A 17,763-nucleotide genomic window follows, 5' to 3' on the forward strand; every position below is an offset into this window, starting at 1 on the left:
ACGACATTTAGGAGACGTACATCACACTGAAGCCGGATGGATTGGACTTGCCATAAACGCTTTAAAGACTAAGTACATGAAAGGAGGCAGTTCCAGAGAAGATAGTGTCAAAATTCCACCACGAATTAAAATTAGCGTTGATGAAATCGAGGTGGTAGGCCCCCTACCACCGTGATCCTGGGCTCACTGGTGACTGTTGACAACGACACTAGCAGAGCAATTCGATAACGACGATGATTGGCGAGTTGCAGTCTGGATTGAATTAAATCGGGATGAATTCGAACAGTAAGGGATAGTAGCGTAGCGTGACCGGGTGACACCCGGGCGGAAAACTTTCCCCTGGGTGTCACCCCCACCAGGTTGCAGTGAAATAATTTTGTATAAAAAGTTTTGAGACTTAGCACGATCGTTTTCTATTACACTAAATCCACTCATTTATGATAAATTGGTTGAGATTATACTCTTAGGAGCAAATTTATATAATTTCCCAGGGTTTCATCTCGACTTCCAAATAATATAATTAATAGGGATACCATCTAGTCGGAGGTATAAATCAGGACACCCTTTTTTCGACACAAATTTGATCTAAGCCTAAGACCTCCTAGCTTGTCTCAAGGTACGATGCTGGGCTTAGAAGCCAGTTGTCATAGCTTCAAAACCCACCCTTGGAGAGATTGTTATGATAAAATCGGAGCGCTAGTCCCGCAATCGTTTTGTATTCTAATAGTTGGCCGCAAAGTATGTGTCAAATAAACAGAAAGGTCAAGTTTCGACAGCGTAATGTTAGTACCTATGCTTTGCCTTTCATTTGATCTACGCTTCTATGATTTAACTGTTCTAGATGTGAAGGGGGAAATAAATGAGTAGAATGATGGTAGAATTACTGTCGCAGTGTAAAATATGACATCGGGTGGTTCTATTTTGTTGAAAACGCGGGGCATTTTAAAGGCGTGTGACACGTTCCGCAGGACGTATTTCTAAATAGGACATTTTGTTTCTTCACAATTACTAGATGTTTAACGATTTAAACACCTAGAAGATTTCTTTCGTCACTTGAATGAGATTCAACAGAATGAAAAATTCGTTCGCAGTGAGCGTTGTGTCCCGAAATCGTAAAGTTACGCTACGAAATTGACTATTTCAAGAAAATCAGGACAAATGCCAAAATATGAAAAATAAATCAGGACTCTTAATTAGGATCTCAAAATCAGGACATGTCCTGCTAAATCAGGACGGATGGTATCCCTAATAATTAATATCACGGATGTCATCCTTTTGAAGCTGGCAAGTATAAAAAATTTTCCTCATGGGTGTCACCCCCTAAAGGGTGACACCCGGGGCGGACCGCCCCCTCCGCCCCGCCACGCTACGCAAGGGTAGGCAAGTTGGACTAATTTCGTATAACTGAACCTTTCTTATTTGAGATATCGTCCTCTGCATTAAACGAGCAATAATTTTGCTCAAGTAAGATCAGCGATATCTTTCTCGTTACTCGTTGTAATTAGACCACATGGAACTAGTTTGTAACTTTCATTTACAACTTATATCCAATTGATTGCTGTTTTAAAACTAGTTCTTAACCTTCTAGTGCCCAAGTTAATTTCTAGCCGGGCTTTGGTAAAATCACTATGAATAATATAAATACTTTTTAAGTATTTATTGAAGCTTTTCAGAACTTCGACTAAAGCCCGCCAAACGGGCGCATTAAGCACTAGAGGGTTGAAAGGTATCTGTTTTCTACGAAAGGTCTCTTTCACCTTTTTTCACCTAAAATGGTCTCTTTTTCACCTTAAAGTCTCTCTCCATTTATCGTTCAAATTATCGTTTGGAATTCATGATGCAATTCTGATAAATTGAACATTCAAACAACTTAAGAATACAGTAGTAATCATGCTAAAAATTTTAACGTTAATCATGTCTTTGCAATACAATCCTATATCCTGAAATTGGCAACCCTTATACACAAATCAATAATTTTTTTCACTTCTTGGTCTGAATTTCTTCTTCATTAGTTTACTTTATAGTCTCTTTTTGAGCTCCTTTAGTTTCTACAGTCTCTATTTTTGAGTAACTCAGTCAGTCGCTACCAGTGTTGGTCTTGGTACAACATAAAGTATTGCTGATCTCAAACTTGTTTTTAAATCAAGAGTTTGTTCTTCAAACAATGTTTAGAATTTCTGTTCATGAATTCATTATCAAAATAAGCTTGAAAATAAACTATGTATCTGAAAATAAGTTTTTTGGTTTTAATTAGTCTCAAGTAATTAACCTTGTCAGAAGACCACTTTGAAACAACTTAAATTAATCTTGATAACGTGATAACGATTGGCTTGAGAGAAAAAGCTTCACGTTTACTAGGCAAAATAGTCAATTGACTTTCAACAGCATTTGAGAAAATTTACCTTTTTGCATGTAGGAAGAGAAAACATCTAAGCCTAGATAACAGTGTTATTAACATTGGTCAACACAGCTGTGGCCCTAAAGTTCAAACTAAAAAAAAAATGAAAAATTATAGGTTCATAGCCATTCCTGTGAATTTTGGTGCCTCCAGCCACTAGCATTTTTTTCAGAGACCTAAATCAGTTTGCTCGTAAACATAACGTTGGAGCGACGAACTCGGCGAGCAATTACTGTGTGACCTCTCGCGTAAGTTGATTCTAGGGCAGCTTTTTTGAGTTTTTGAACAGCACAGTTATCGCTTTTGTCGACCAGTGTAATCAACTGTTTATTAGAGATGGTACCCGACCGGTACCCGACGTTTTCGGGTACGGGTCGGGTTCGGGTTTGAAAATGTCGGGTTCAGGTCGGGTTTGGGTATGAAAACCCGAAACCCGACTATAAAATCTATGAAATCTCGGGTTCGGGTCGGATTCGGGTTTCGTAGAAATAAAATTTTCGGGTTCGGGTTCGAACGAAAAAAAAGTTTCGGGTTCGGGTCGGGCTCGGGTTTCGACCAAAAAAAAAATCGTGTTCGGATCGGGTACGGGTTTGAAAAACATCAAACCCGACCATCTCTACTGTTTATGTCACGAACTGAATATTGACGCATACCTGCTCTAACAGCAAATCTATCAGATTTTGAATTTATTGGAATTGGAAAATTGAGATTGGTTATAGGAGTTAACAATTTCGTAATTAAAACTTTATGCCGAACACTGTAAAATACCTAGAAGAGAAACCTTCAGATTTGACATGAATTTGTTGCGAATAATTCTCTTAAACAGTTTACTAATCGTAGAAAGCAAGTGATGGCAGTCCCTACTCCCATGTATACCGACATAGAAATCTGTAAAGGAAAGATAAATTGGGCTTTTTATTCTTTATTCTTGTACTCTATAACAGTGACAGAAGTTATGCACTTTTTGGATTCATTTCTTTTCATTTTTGTATTTTTATTTCTGACTTTCACATATCGAATGCAAGCATTCGTAATCTACATACTCGTTGAGTAAAGTGATCGAATGTATAAATTGGAGTTATGTGACAAAGTGAACGTAAAAATTGAAATAAAATAGATAATGGGAGAAACAATCCTTACCTCATGATCATAAATACTTTCTTGTTGAGTCCAACAAAATAGGACAATAACTTTTAAATTTTTTGTGGCATGCCTATGGCAATTAAATAAATATAAATTAGTCAATGCGAAATATATAATTTACATTAGTTAGATAGAAGACACACTCAAAGTCAAAAGAAGTTGTTGCCTAATTTTCATATTTATAAATCATTGGCTAATTGCTCGATTTTGTCGATAATATAATTCATGTCCGATCTATCCAACGACGAGTTTTGCAACACAAGTCGGAAAAAGTTGGGTTTATCATGAATTGGTTGGTAAGTGATCATCATCGAGCCTTCGCGCATCATACGTTCCTTGACTTTAGGCGCAACCTTATGTAGGCGTTCGGAGAACTCAGGACTATCTCGGGACAGATTCCTAAGGCTAGGCGGGACATACCAAAAGCATACATTAGTGCATTCTGGGTTCTCCACGACCATTTCGAAGCCGGTTCGGGATTTAATACTGTTAGTAAAGTATTCGGCATTTTCGAATAATTTGTCAATGTGCTGCTCCAAACCAGAGGTACCCTTAGCTCGCCACATGAACCAGAACTTCAGGACGTCGGCTCGACGACCGCACTGGATATGTTTGTCTCCAATGTCATACCGGGTATCGTAAAATTTATCTTTCTGGAACAGGTACGTCGCGTTCGTCGAATGGCAATCTGACAGGACAGCCTCGTGACGGGTCAGGAATGTTGAGCATTGCTGCGGAGCTGCCAATAGTTTGTGTGGGTTCCACGTAACTGAATCTGATCTGTAATACAAGAATTAGAAGAGTGGATTAAATCCAGCGATCAAATCATGTAAAAAAAATATTCAAATTCAAAACGCAGTTTTTTTTGTGACAAATCTAATGGTTCGTAATTTTTAGATAAAATTGAATACCTCAAAACTTCAACTGAGATATCGGAAACTGAAACTGTTAATCTATATACTGTAAAATTATTGGCAGGAAAAATATGTTAAACAACAAAATTTCGAGTTCAGTGTTTACCGATCTTCTATATTCACGTTTGAATGCCGGTTTAAGTGTTGTGTAAATGATGCAGGTGAGCTACTGCACAGTTATGGTCGTTGCTTTATTTCCTGGAGTAAAACATCAGGATGTAAGCTTGCGACAACCTCGCTACGTTTTTACCATTGCTTTGATATGTGGAATTGATGAAATAAAAACTGACTAATTGCTTTACAAACTTATTTGAATTTTTTGTCTCACGACCACATTTTAAGTTTTGCAAAGCAGTTCCAGTGTGGTGCAGTATAGCAACCATTATAATAGTGCAATTAAAATTATTGTATCTCATCTGTTTTTTATGATCTTTTATTTTATCCATCATATTTCAGTTTAGTGAATTTAGTAGTGCATCCGATTTATCGGTGCTGGGGTATTGTTAGTTTTCCAACTTGCCTATTTCCTCTTTCACGTTTTCAGTAGTTGACATTGACTTTGGTGCAAAGTGTGGTTCCGACATTAATGGTACATTACGTGATCATATAATGTAAAGCATTTCTGTGCCAATGTCGGGGTTAAGCCATAGAGCAGTGCCGGTCTGCGTGGTAACGCTATGGCATGGCATTAATGGTTGGCAATTGAAGGCATACAGCAGCCACCCATATGAAAATGAGAAACAAATGCGAAAAATCAAGCTACCTTCGTAGATAATTTGCGTCATATATTCTATAACAGTCAATTATTGAATTAATCAGCGAATAGATGAATAAATGAAAAAGCTAAAAAGTGCAGAACTGAACTTTTCGACTTCACGTAGTTACAGCAATAGACACGCTATTGTTCTAGCGACCCTTCATCGAAAAACGTAATAGATAAATTAGACACCTGGGATACGAACATTTATTCGTGTATGCACTTGCATCACGAGGGTTGCTATTTATAAATTCTAATTGTAATTGGCAATTCACTAGTCTATTAGGTTTATTAGAGAGACGTAAATGGAACAGAGATTTTGTTGATTATTTATGGCTATGGTTAAATTCCTAATATAAAAATAAATCTAATATAAATCTTGAAATTTGTAGGAAAAATATTTAAATTTGCAAAGTTTTGACTATCCTTTCTTACCGTAAATAAAAAAAAGTTGCTTGTACTAGTTATCATGTTTTGTGTATTTCTCGATGAACACATATCTGCCTAGATTTCTTCAGATTTACACGCACCTATATGATACCCCCTTCCCCATTGATACAATAATAATCGAAAGTTTAAGCATGCTGTTTTATGCTGTTGCCGGCTACCTACAAATCACAAGTGACTAGGAAGTTGAGTTTGTTTGTACTTTTTATTGCTATATCATGCAGGAATTGGAGGCTGCGTATGCTACGAGTTTATGAACAGCCAGTCTATAGAATGGTTCCTGGTTGTTGATTTTGATACCCACTCCCCTATGCAATTTTTTATTGCCTCTGCCGATACTGAAATTCATTATTGTTAAAATCACAGAAACAATGTTTTTTTTTTCTTGTACCTATGTGGACGAACAGGTTCTGCCAATATATAAATCAGTCACAGTCAGTCAATTTGAATTTCCTAGTAATAATTTTCAGCACGTGTTTTAAATAGTTACATTTATGTGAGTGTAAAGTATTGACCTTATTTGGGGAATTAAGAATTAACTTTTTTTTTATACCTAATGAATAATGTTCGCTGAAATAGATGTCAATTATTTGTTTGTATCTTAAATAACATTTTAGAGACCCTAGAATAGTTTTGTACATTTTACTATCACCAAACTGTCGAGTGATAGCAATAGTAAAAGTACTTATAGATTCCGTCTTACGGTGACGAACTAGCCTGTGGCTAAAAATCACCTTAAGAAAAACAAATCTGCGAATTTTATAGAGTTTGTAAGTATTGCCAGTTCCGAAAACGAAGAAGAAAGGGATTATTTAAATCAGTGATTCCCAACCGGAGGTCCGCAAGGCTCATATAGGGGGGCCGCGAAGCTCTTGGTAAATCTGACAGGTAATATTTTAATTAATTAAATCTTTCTAGGTATCTCCGAGGCGTGAAACAAATTAGGCTTGCAAGAAGAAATGACACTGGAAAACGCAGTCTCGTATTGCAAACCTTGTATCTGAAATTCTTTCGGGGAGCCGCGAAGCTCGCTGTGCTTCGAAAAAGGGTCGCGGAGCCCTTTGTGTTTGGCAAAAGGCACCGCGGAGCCAAACAGGTTGGGAACCACTGGTTTAAATTTGCGGAATCGTATGCATGGGGAAAATCACATATGGGAAAAGATTGTCGAGAATTGTTTTCACCCTTCAAACGCCGTAACCACCAGGGCCACAAGAGGAAAGTTCAGCAGAACAATAGACAGTAATAACTCACTGGTTGGAATTCAAAAGCTGAAAGATTTCCTGTCTGAGCAGGTGTGCCTCAAGGTTCAAGCTTGGGTCCAGTCCTGTACAACATATTCACTTCAGAACTTCCTGATTTGCCTTCTGGAGGCACAAAGTCATTGTTCTACGATGACACAAGCATTTCCGTAAAAGGAAAAAGTCTTCGTGTCATATGCAGTCGATTGCAGAAAAGTTTAGATATTTTTTCTTCCTACTTGCAAAAGTGGAAAATCTCTCCCAATGCTTCTAAAACTCAAATGATAATTTTTCCGCATAAGCCTAGAGCTTTTTTCCTCAAGCCAAACAATAATCACGTTGTCAAGATGAATGGGGTTATTTTAAGTTGGTCCGACAAGGTTAAGTACTTGGGACTAATTTATGATAAAAAACTTATTTTCAAAGAGCACATTGAGAGTATACAAGCCAAGTGCATCAAATATACGAGATGTTTATATCCTCTCATTAACAGGAATTCTAAACTTTGTTTAAAGAACAAACTTTTGATTTACAAACAAATTTTTAGACCAGCAATGCTTTATGCTGTACCGATCTGGTCAAGTTGCTGTTCAACAAGGAAGAAAACGCTCCAAAGGATTCAGAATAAAATTCTGAAAATGATTTTGAAGCGTCCTCTTTGGTTTGGTACACTCGAATTACATAGACTTACTGGTGTTGAACCATTAGAAGCTATGTCAAATAAAATTATTGACAATTTTCGACAAAAATCGTTGCAATCCTCAATTGCTACGATAAGCTCTCTTTATAGCCAATAAGTTAGCAAATAAGTTAGTTGTAAGTTAACTTCCCCTTTTCTGACAAGTAGGTTTAAATCCCTACGAATGATAAGTCCTAATTGCGAAAGCAAACAAATCCTAACAATTAGAATTACAAATTTCTAACAGTGTTGAGAAGTCACCATTTGTGATTGGACACACATACTCATTATTTACTAATATTTATCATAAATACTTAAGCTACTAACAAATCCCCCCTTAATAATAATATAATAATAATCGAAAGTTTAAGCATGCTGTTTTATGCTGTTGCCGGCTACCTACAAATCACAAGTGACTAGGAAGTTGAGTTTGTTTGTACTTTTTATTGCTATATCATGCAGGAATTGGAGGCTGCGTATGCTACGAGTTTATGAACAGCCAGTCTATAGAATGGTTCCTGGTTGTTGATTTTGATACCCACTCCCCTATGCAATTTTTTATTGCCTCTGCCGATACTGAAATTCATTATTGTTAAAATCACAGAAACAATGTTTTTTTTTCTTGTACCTATGTGGACGAACAGGTTCTGCCAATATATAAATCAGTCACAGTCAGTCAATTTGAATTTCCTAGTAATAATTTTCAGCACGTGTTTTGAATAGTTACATTTATGTGAGTGTAAAGTATTGACCTTATTTGGGGAATTAAGAATTAACTTTTTTTTTATACCTAATGAATAATGTTCGCTGAAATAGATGTCAATTATTTGTTTGTATCTTAAATAACATTTTAGAGACCCTAGAATAGTTTTGTACATTTTACTATCACCAAACTGTCGAGTGATAGCAATAGTAAAAGTACTGTATAGATTCCGTCTTACGGTGACGAACTAGCCTGTGGCTAAAAATCACCTTAATAAAAACAAATCTGCGAATTTTATAGAGTTTGTAAGTATTGCCAGTTCCGATAACGAAGAAGAAAGGGATTATTTAAATCAGTGATTCCCAACCGGAGGTCCGCAAGGCTCATATAGGGGGGCCGCGAAGCTCTTGGTAAATCTGACAGGTAATATTTTAATTAATTAAATCTTTCTAGGTATCTCCGAGGCGTGAAACAAATTAGGCTTGCAAGAAGAAATGACACTGGAAAACGCAGTCTCGTATTGCAAACCTTGTATCTGAAATTCTTTCGGGGAGCCGCGAAGCTCGCTGTGCTTCGAAAAAGGGTCGCGGAGCCCTTTGTGTTTGGCAAAAGGCGCCGCGGAGCCAAACAGGTTGGGAACCACTGGTTTAAATTTGCGGAATCGTATGCATGGGGAAAATCACATATGGGAAAAGATTGTCGAGAATTGTTTTCACCCTTCAAACGCCGTAACCACCAGGGCCACAAGAGGAAAGTTCAGCAGAACAATAGACAGTAATAACTCACTGGTTGGAATTCAAAAGCTGAAAGATTTCCTGTCAGAGCAGGTGTGCCTCAAGGTTCAAGCTTGGGTCCAGTCCTGTACAACATATTCACTTCAGAACTTCCTGATTTGCCTTCTGGAGGCACAAAGTCATTGTTCTGCGATGACACAAGCATTTCCGTAAAAGGAAAAAGTCTTCGTGTCATATGCAGTCGATGGCAGAAAAGTTTAGATATGTTTTCTTCCTACCTGCAAAAGTGGTAAATCTCTCCCAATGCTTTTTAAAACTCAGTTGATAATTTTTTTCTGATAAGAAGACTAGGGCTTCTTTCCTCAAACCAAACAATAATCACGTTATCAAGATGAATGGAGTTATTTTAAGTTGCTCCTCTGAGGTTAACTACTTGGGACTAATTTACGACAAATACTTATTTTCAAAGAGCACATTGAAAGTATACAAGCAAATCAAGCACATGCCGTTTACGATAGAAAATGTTCTTTCCAGTGATTACCATCCCATGTTTCATTTTGGAAAATATTCGATTTCAACCGTCTGCAACTGTTACGGGTTATATGGTTATTAAAACGATCGATGAAACGGTACTGTGTCGTTTAAGACGGTGCCTTTGGTTAGCCAAAGTATATAACTACAGTTTTATCTCGGCAAACTTAATAGCTGATCGAGCTCGGCAATTTTTTTAGCAAATGTCAGCAGTGTATTTCGACGAACTTCAGCAAATACATTGATCTACCGTAAACCAGCAAGTATTGACGTTTCATTTACAGAAGTTCTTGAAAAATCTGCCAAAAATTTGTGAAGTATTTCGCTGAATTTATTAGCTGTTGACTGCCCATAAACGCATAAGAGTCACACTGCCAAAAACGGACAATTGAGTAAAAGGCAGACGCGGGTAAATTATTGCATTTTTTTCCTTCCTACTGATTCAATCAAAAACAAGAATTTAAGAAATGCATTTATCCAAGAAAAATATATTTGGCAGAATACTTTTATATGCAATAAGGTTATTGTTGTTCCGATTAGTACACTTCAATTGGCCTTTTAATGGAAATTACTATAATTTTCTGCTAATTATTTTCAGCGCTGAGCCTGTTTTGCGTTTGATTGTAACATGGGACTGACCAAAATTTATATTTTTCCATCATTTTAGCAACCAACATAACTTTTTTTGTGAATCTCGAGAGCACAAGTAATGTAAAAGTAATGTAAAAAAGTTTCTGGGGTTAATCTCAAAAGTGATGAAAATTCACATGAGACTATTAGGCATTTATGGGCAGTTGAGCTCTCGGCATTAAAATCTAAGTGTGCAGTGTTCGCATAGCGTAGATAAACTTTGGTGAATTTGACCCAACGAGTCTGCTGAGAATAGTAAACTCTATAACACTTGTCGACAAAATTTAAAATAGGGTACCCTTAAGCTCAAAATAGTTACCCTGAAAGAATTATAGCTTTCTAACCATTCCTGTGAATTTTGGTGCCCCTAGTTTATGCAGAAGTGTGCAAAGTAATTGCTCGTCAGGTTCATCGCTTCTACGTTGGCTTACGGGAAAACTCATTTAGGTCTTTGAGAAAGATATATTTATGAGAGGCTTCAAAACTCACAGGAATGTTAAAAAGCTAGATTCTCTCATTTTTTCCAGTTTGGGCTCTAGGAAAAAACTGTGTTTGCCAGTGAAATCTATTGCTTTTTGGAAAATAAAAAACCAAAAGGTTTAATGCCTACGACTCACTGTAAATAACTGTGAAACAATAATTTCCACAAACAGTAAAATACAATAACTTGATAGAGTTCCATGTAGCCCATTTTCAAAAATATTTTTTATCGTTGAAAATTACGCTTATAAGATTATGAATTATAAATTTTTGTTACTCACCGTTCGATACCTTTCAGTAGTTTCCGATATTTCTTAGACATAAGAGCACCACCGCCCCATGCTGCGTCTACGTGTAACCAAAGTTTGTACTTTAGACACAGATCAGCTATTTGGTCCAGGGGATCGAATGCTCCGATCACTGTAGTTCCAGAGGTTGCTGAAACCATGAACGGCAAGGCTCCGTCCGATTTGGCACGCAGAATTTCCGCTTCTGCAAGTTGTTGAAAGACGTTTGTAAATTGTGATTGATTTTTCAGTATAATATGTAGCGTGAATCAACAAACAAGTGCAACGTAAACAGACCACGCGAGGGACTCACTTTCTACATATGCACTCTTTTGTTGGTTTACGTTATCAGTTTACTTAAACATTACCTAAATGATCCACACGCATCTTGCCAACGGTGTCAGTACGAATCGAATATACATTGTCCGAGCCGATACCCATAAAAGAGGCTAGCTTTTTAATGGAGTAGTGAGCGTCTTCTGATGTGAAAATCGCTAACCGCGGAAGTGCATGTAATCCTCTCGTCTGTGGAGAGATAAAAAGCTGGAGTCAGGAAATAGAAACAAAGAACACGACTTTGATGATTGTGGTGCGAAACAGTCAAGCGACGAACCTATTTGAAACCGCAAAAACACCACCTAATTAAAGTGTTTCGAATCAATGCACTAGCAAAACCTCTCATAATTATTGTGACGTTACATGATTATAATCAGAATAATTTTTGATTTGCTTGTTGCAATTCACAGATTGGAGCGCGATTCCATTGTACGTTCCAATTGGCCTTACTTTCGTTTATGAACGAGTAGAACTAGTTTTATTGGGTGAGCTGAACGCTTCCGATTATCAATTCAGCTGTTCGTGATCAGAAGCGACCATTCACTTGGAAGCTGATTCGTTTGAACGCTCTGATGATCGCCAATGTTGAACAATAACGTTCAAAATTTTATATTTCAAAGCTTTGAACCGAATTCGATGTTCTTTGTGAACGCGAACTTTCACTCGATTGGCGTAAAATATGCATTTTTTAAACGTAAGGTTTGCTTATTTTAACCTATGAGGATGCATTAATGTTCTATGATACAATTACACCTTCAAGGATATCTCGAAAACCAAACTGCTTAAACATAACAGGAAATAGAAAAAACAATACCGATTAACGGTGTGTAGAAGCAGTGTTCAGACTCCGTTATGCCTGATTGATCTGTTCCGTTTTTTACTGCTTTGGACGAAGGCGTTTGCAGAATTAATTCACTATTTGGACTGGAAAAAAGGAACCGGTTTACGTATCATTCCAAAATTCATTCCGGTACGTACGAATCGAGAGTTGTCCGATGCAATGACGACGGATGACATTGAACCATCAAACAACCGGTAAATAGCGTGCGCGCCACAGCGATTCGAACTGTTGAGAAGAAGCGGAAACGCACCTTCGAAGCAGCGCTCATAACGGCATTACGTGCGTTATCTTGAGCTGTATCGTGAATAGAAATGGCGCACTTTTCAACTAGCACTTGTAAGCTCAATTGTTATACTCCAATTAAGTTTATCTAAAGCAGTAATCATATTTTATTGTGTCTTAGTTTGCGAATTTCGCATATGTTTATATCTTGTCTCTGACTTACAAAAATTTTAATCTCTGGCTGTACTGTAGTTTAGAAGTGAACAAATAGATTGTACGTTTTGTTTATGCATATAAGAAATACAAAGTATGTACTGTAGATGGTAAGTCCGTAGTGGCTGTAATTAATCACTTGAGCAGCTTCGAATTACAGAGGGAAACTTATATGAATAAGTTTGTTATATCGAATGCCTCAGATGATCGAGTCAATTATACCAGCTGATTGATGCTGAGTTGCAAGCTATATAATGAACAGCAACATGATTCAGCTACAAACAAAATAGTGTGACCAGTAAGTCTACCCTGTCCACGTTCTGAAGGCTTTAAAAGCTAGTAATTTAAAATGGAATAGTTGTTATAGCAACACTCAAAGTCGGTAATACTGTGGGTTTTAACTTTCTTAGTCGCAATTTAGTCGGTGACAGTAAGTGTGTCGTTCAATACACTAGTAGTAATAAATGGTTTGAGTAAGTGAGCTTCCTAACAAAGGTTACGTCCTGCATTCGCGCCCATACATATGTCTGATGATGAAAGGATAATGACATGACTATTTGTATTGGCTGTGGCTTATTTCGCTAACCAATGTCCGGAACCACGTTCACTGATATATAAAATAGATTCTTTATACTGAGTAATTAATAAATTATGCAAATTTTTGCTTTCATTTTATCAGCTTATTAAACAGTCAAAGTTATGAGAACAATTGGATTTCACAGAATCCAGTCATACAAAAACTGTGCACTTGCTTTGCAGTGAGCCATTCAGAACGGCATGAATCTCGAATGTGAGGTTTATCCTGTATAAAATTTAGAAGACCACAGATTAGATACCCAGATACTTCACATAGCTTTTTGCAGCGTAAGTGGTTCAGGAAAACCCGCATCGCAAACTAATTATACTGCGTCCCTCTATACTACTTTTGCTTTCACTTATACCTTTGTTTGTTCTAGACTTGATAATTATCTGTTTCTCAATACATTGCCATAATTTGAAAGTTCATATAACTACAATCAACTGTTTACGCTGGGAATTTGATAAGCGTGCAAAAATTACACGATTTGACGAAATTCGCGTAAAGAAGTCTCAATGACTTACCTTCACTTCTGGCATGAAATTATAGCGAGCGCAGCTGATCGCGTATCCGTTCGCCATTGAGCCTCCAGGGCAGAATATTCCGTCGCCAACCCCATTTGGATAACCGACGATGTTCCGCATCTCTTTGAGCACAACTTCCTCCATCAACACGAAAACTGGTGAAACTTCGAAGGTGTAGACACTGGGGTTCAATGCGTCTGTTAAAATTTGGCCGGCAAATCCGTATGGATCTAACGACGAGAACAACTGATTCATGAAGTAAGGATGACCAGTTTTAACCGAATGTTGGATGATAGCTTTAGCCAGCTGCAATAACTTCTCGTCCGAATCTGGATCATTTTTTAATTCCAAATCAAGGGCTTGTTTCAAATTTTCTGGATCAACCCAGTTTAGAACTTTGTTCGTACGATCGGTTGCATTGAAAACCGCTCCATTTAATACCTCCGACAAAAAGTCAGTTAAAAACTTCTGGTGTTGCTCACGATTCGGTAGACTTGCATAACGTTTAACGTTAGGTTTACTGGTCTTGAGTTCGTCTTTCTTATTCTGCGACAAAGACTTTGCCAGCGGTTTGGACAATATTGTATTATTGATTGTTGTAAACAAATGAACATCTTCATCTTCCGAAACCCCTGCACTGTCTGATCCACTGGACACATTGAAGTCGTCGGTGACCTGAAGAGCAACGTCTAACATTCTGTTGGAAGGCATTTTCTTGAGATTTTCTTCACTCTCGAACACTGCCGATTCGACTGCACTTAATGACACTTTCACAACACAGTGTACCAGTCAAGGACAATATCACTAGGCTCCTCTACTCTTGATATCGTAGATTACAGAGAATAAGAAGCTTCTTGCCGTCCGTCGGCTGCTCGACTGGTCTTGGTTGAAGTAAACGAACTCAGACTAAAGCGATCCAAGCATTGAGGGTGCTTTTATATATCTGTCCAAGCGTAAACACGCGCGCAACCCCCGAGAGATCAGCGCTGCTAGTTCTAGTCTACTAATTGAATCACACCCCATCATTCGCGAGTACGGTTGGTTGACCATTGTATACTAGTAACCACGAGCGTTTCAAGGAGCGATGAAAAGGTTAGCCTGTTGTTCTTCAACTTATCTGTTATATTAGAATACTGAAACAGCAAAACAAAATTAACTGCTAAGTTTGAACAAAGATAGATTGCATATTGCATAGTGTCAAAGAGTGCTTTATGGTTTTTTGTATGTAATCAATTGATTTTGGTCAATAAATAAGATTGTGTGGATGTTCCGTTTTTAATGCAATGACGGTTCTCATCATGGACTTGTTCTGCACTTCACTTTTTACTACTGAAATTCTATATTATTTCATTTTCACATCTTGTTATTCTTTTGAGTTTTATAATCGTTAGAAAAAATACTACATAGTTGATAATTACTTATCGATACATAACAATTTGTGGACGTTCAATGTTTATGTTCCACCTTTGCTCACTATCCGAGCACGCTAATGTTAATATCGGCCCGACAGGAACTGAAACCGCATAGAGAATCATCGTGTCTCGATTGAGAGCTCACAAAGCGTTTTGTTTTTGCACCCCCCATTGCACTGACTTCAAGCTTAAATCACTTCGTGAGAATCTTCTCTCCTGAGAAATAGGAGCATGTATATACGGCAAAGGGGAAGCGTCCAATCTTCAACCTCTGTCAGCCTCTTACAGGCTGTCTCGTCGATTTGAGTTAAGTAGCAGTCATTTCGCGTTCAGATTGAAATAAATTACAGGTTATTACCAATATCAGTCCACAATCTACACGATCTTGTAGCATTCTAATTAAATCCTTAGCTGATTTTCATTCATAAAACTGCTTGTATATTGAACTTTGTAGCGTCAGGTCAGGTGGTCTGTATATCTAGTTTTAAATATTCGGAGGCTTGACGAGTAATATAAGAAGGCAAATAATCACGTGTTATTCACTAATTCGGACATTGGCTCAATCAGAAAGTTATTCAAAAATGGTTTGAAAAGTATGAATAATTCCTTTTGGAATAGAGTAGCGTCACAAACAAAAGAGGATTGATGTTCTTATCAAAATATACTAAAGTTTGATTATTGATTCGAACCCAGTGGAAATGTTTTTCGACTAATATGGCATCAATATAAAAAAAACTGGATGTCACGGGCACGTAATTTTCTTAAAACATTTTCTTCATTGTCTGATGAACAACGTAATTTTAATAACTCACACTTAAAATTTTTGCCGGGTCTCGGTAATTTATTGCCGAGAACGGCACCACTGAGTGCTCGGTTAAAAAAATAATGACAGCTGTCACATTTTTTCGTGAATCTCGGTTCACCTAACTGACGTTTCGGCTCGTTAATATTTTGTGCCGAAACTTCAGTTAGGTTGAACCGAGATTTTCGAAAAAAATGACAGCTGTCATTTTTTTTCTAACCGAGCACTCAGTGGTGCCGTTCTCGGCAAAAATTACCGAGATCCGGCAAAAAAATTTAAGTGTGCTGTTATAGTGTAAAATTATGTGAATGCTTCAGTTCATATTTTTTTTCGCTTTGCTCAATTGAAAAAATTGTCTATGACCTCCAATTTTAGTTTTTAATAAGCTAATTGCTCTCATGAAGCATCCAAACAGCACCGGCAAATTGGTTGTAGTAAAAAGTGTAATTTGGCACTTGATGATGGTGACATATAGGGCAACTGTAACTTATGACTTCAAAATTAATGATTGCAGTATCCTGATTTTGTTTGTCAGGGCTTGTCAGTATCTTTCAAATAATGTAGGTAATGATAAACATCATTTCCAATCCAGCTATCATATTGTTGTAAATATAACATTAATTTTTTTTAAATAAGTTGTAGCATATAAGAATAAATTGCGTTATCGTTTAAATTAGTGAGTGGGTTGCATATATACTTACAACTGTACATATACCCATACTTGCATATACTTATACTTACATAATATAATGTGACATTAAGAATTTTCCGCAGACTTCAATGCATTTATATGTGCTTTGGTCTACTTTTAAAAAGAACATCCAATATAATTATACTGGTTGTATATGTTTCAATTAATAATTTAAATGGAATCAGATTTCATATTTTTAACTCTAATCTACGTTTCCGTAATTTGAAAAATATATTTTCAAATTGTTTTTAAATATCGACTCTTTCTGTAAGCGTTTTAAACTCAATAATCAGCAGTTGGATACAGTTAAAAAAAGATATTTTAACTGGATATCTTCTATTTATCTGAAAATAAGATTCGGTTTTTGGTTTTTATACTATTTTGAATTCGTTTGTTGTTGATTGCAATTGCGATTTTTAGGTTTTTTTGCAACTAGAAGGGTAGATATCTGTCTAGCCATCTCTGACTGAACATAATGAGAATAGGGAGTAAATTTAGGTAAAGCTTAAGCAACATTTTGCGAAACAGCTAACAAACTTATGCCTGCTAGAGCAAAAAAAAAAAAACGCGAGAAAAAATGATTGGCGTTAAGTAAAAAGTTGTTTTGGTTTAGTCATTTGGGAATGACGAAAGAGAATTACCCAAAATGTTAAGACACACTTTAAGTCGAGCTATGTTTTCAGAAAATCTGCTCCGCAAAATAACTTTAAACGCTCTACTGGCCTATATCCAGAAAGTATTTGATTTAATTTAATTTAATTTATTCAATACCTGGTAGTGTAAGGTGAAATCTTTTAACTTGCTACTTCCGAGTTGCATAACGTTTTATAGATGTAAATAATTTTCTAATTTCTAATCCAATTTACTACTTTAACTGATGATATGTTACAAAATTTTTGCACAACTCTGCTTACGTCAGTTTAAAGTTTTTATGTATTTTACCAGGACATTTGTTTTACAAAATCATTACACCACAGTATCCGCCATTATGATGCATGAAAAGTTGCATAGTTCTGACTAGTTGCATAATTGTATCTCAAAGTTTTGATCACAGGTTTCCTGTTTAGCATACGCGTAATGAACATTAACGTGTACGAGTTTCGAGGGTTTGTCACAAAAAGAAAAAGACTTTTTTGTCCCGTTCAAACATTAGTACCCTAAAGCGCCCCATGCCGGCGATTAAATTCATTTCATTTAAGCAGCA

At 36.8% G+C, this 17,763-nt stretch overlaps 1 protein-coding gene across 1 annotated transcript; it reads right to left on the reverse strand.

The window, feature by feature from the left end:
- Positions 1 to 3,304: 3,304 nt before the first annotated feature.
- Positions 3,305 to 14,578, reverse strand: LOC129732788 (cysteine sulfinic acid decarboxylase). The gene is made up of 4 exons (XM_055694027.1): positions 13,655 to 14,578; positions 11,310 to 11,466; positions 10,936 to 11,146; positions 3,305 to 4,321 (listed from the first exon to the last, which is right to left on the reverse strand). Exons 1-4 carry the CDS (start codon positions 14,363 to 14,365, stop codon positions 3,721 to 3,723), a joined length of 1,680 nt encoding a protein of 559 aa, XP_055550002.1. The 5' UTR covers positions 14,366 to 14,578; the 3' UTR covers positions 3,305 to 3,720.
- Positions 14,579 to 17,763: the final 3,185 nt, after the last annotated feature.

The sequence above is a fragment of the Wyeomyia smithii genome, chromosome 3 (genome assembly GCF_029784165.1).
Source record: "Wyeomyia smithii strain HCP4-BCI-WySm-NY-G18 chromosome 3, ASM2978416v1, whole genome shotgun sequence".
Lineage (NCBI taxonomy): Eukaryota > Metazoa > Arthropoda > Insecta > Diptera > Culicidae > Wyeomyia > Wyeomyia smithii.

Coding starts and splice junctions, on each gene's coding strand:
- LOC129732788 (XM_055694027.1), bottom strand. CDS start 14,365: ATGCCTTCCAACAGAATGTTAGACGTTGCTCTTCAGGTCACCGACGAC. Junction 11,467..13,654: donor ATTTCATGCCAGAAGTGAAG/GTAAGTCATTGA, acceptor ATCTCTCCACAG/ACGAGAGGATTACATGCACT. Junction 4,322..10,935: donor CTACTGAAAGGTATCGAACG/GTGAGTAACAAA, acceptor CTTGTATTACAG/ATCAGATTCAGTTACGTGGA.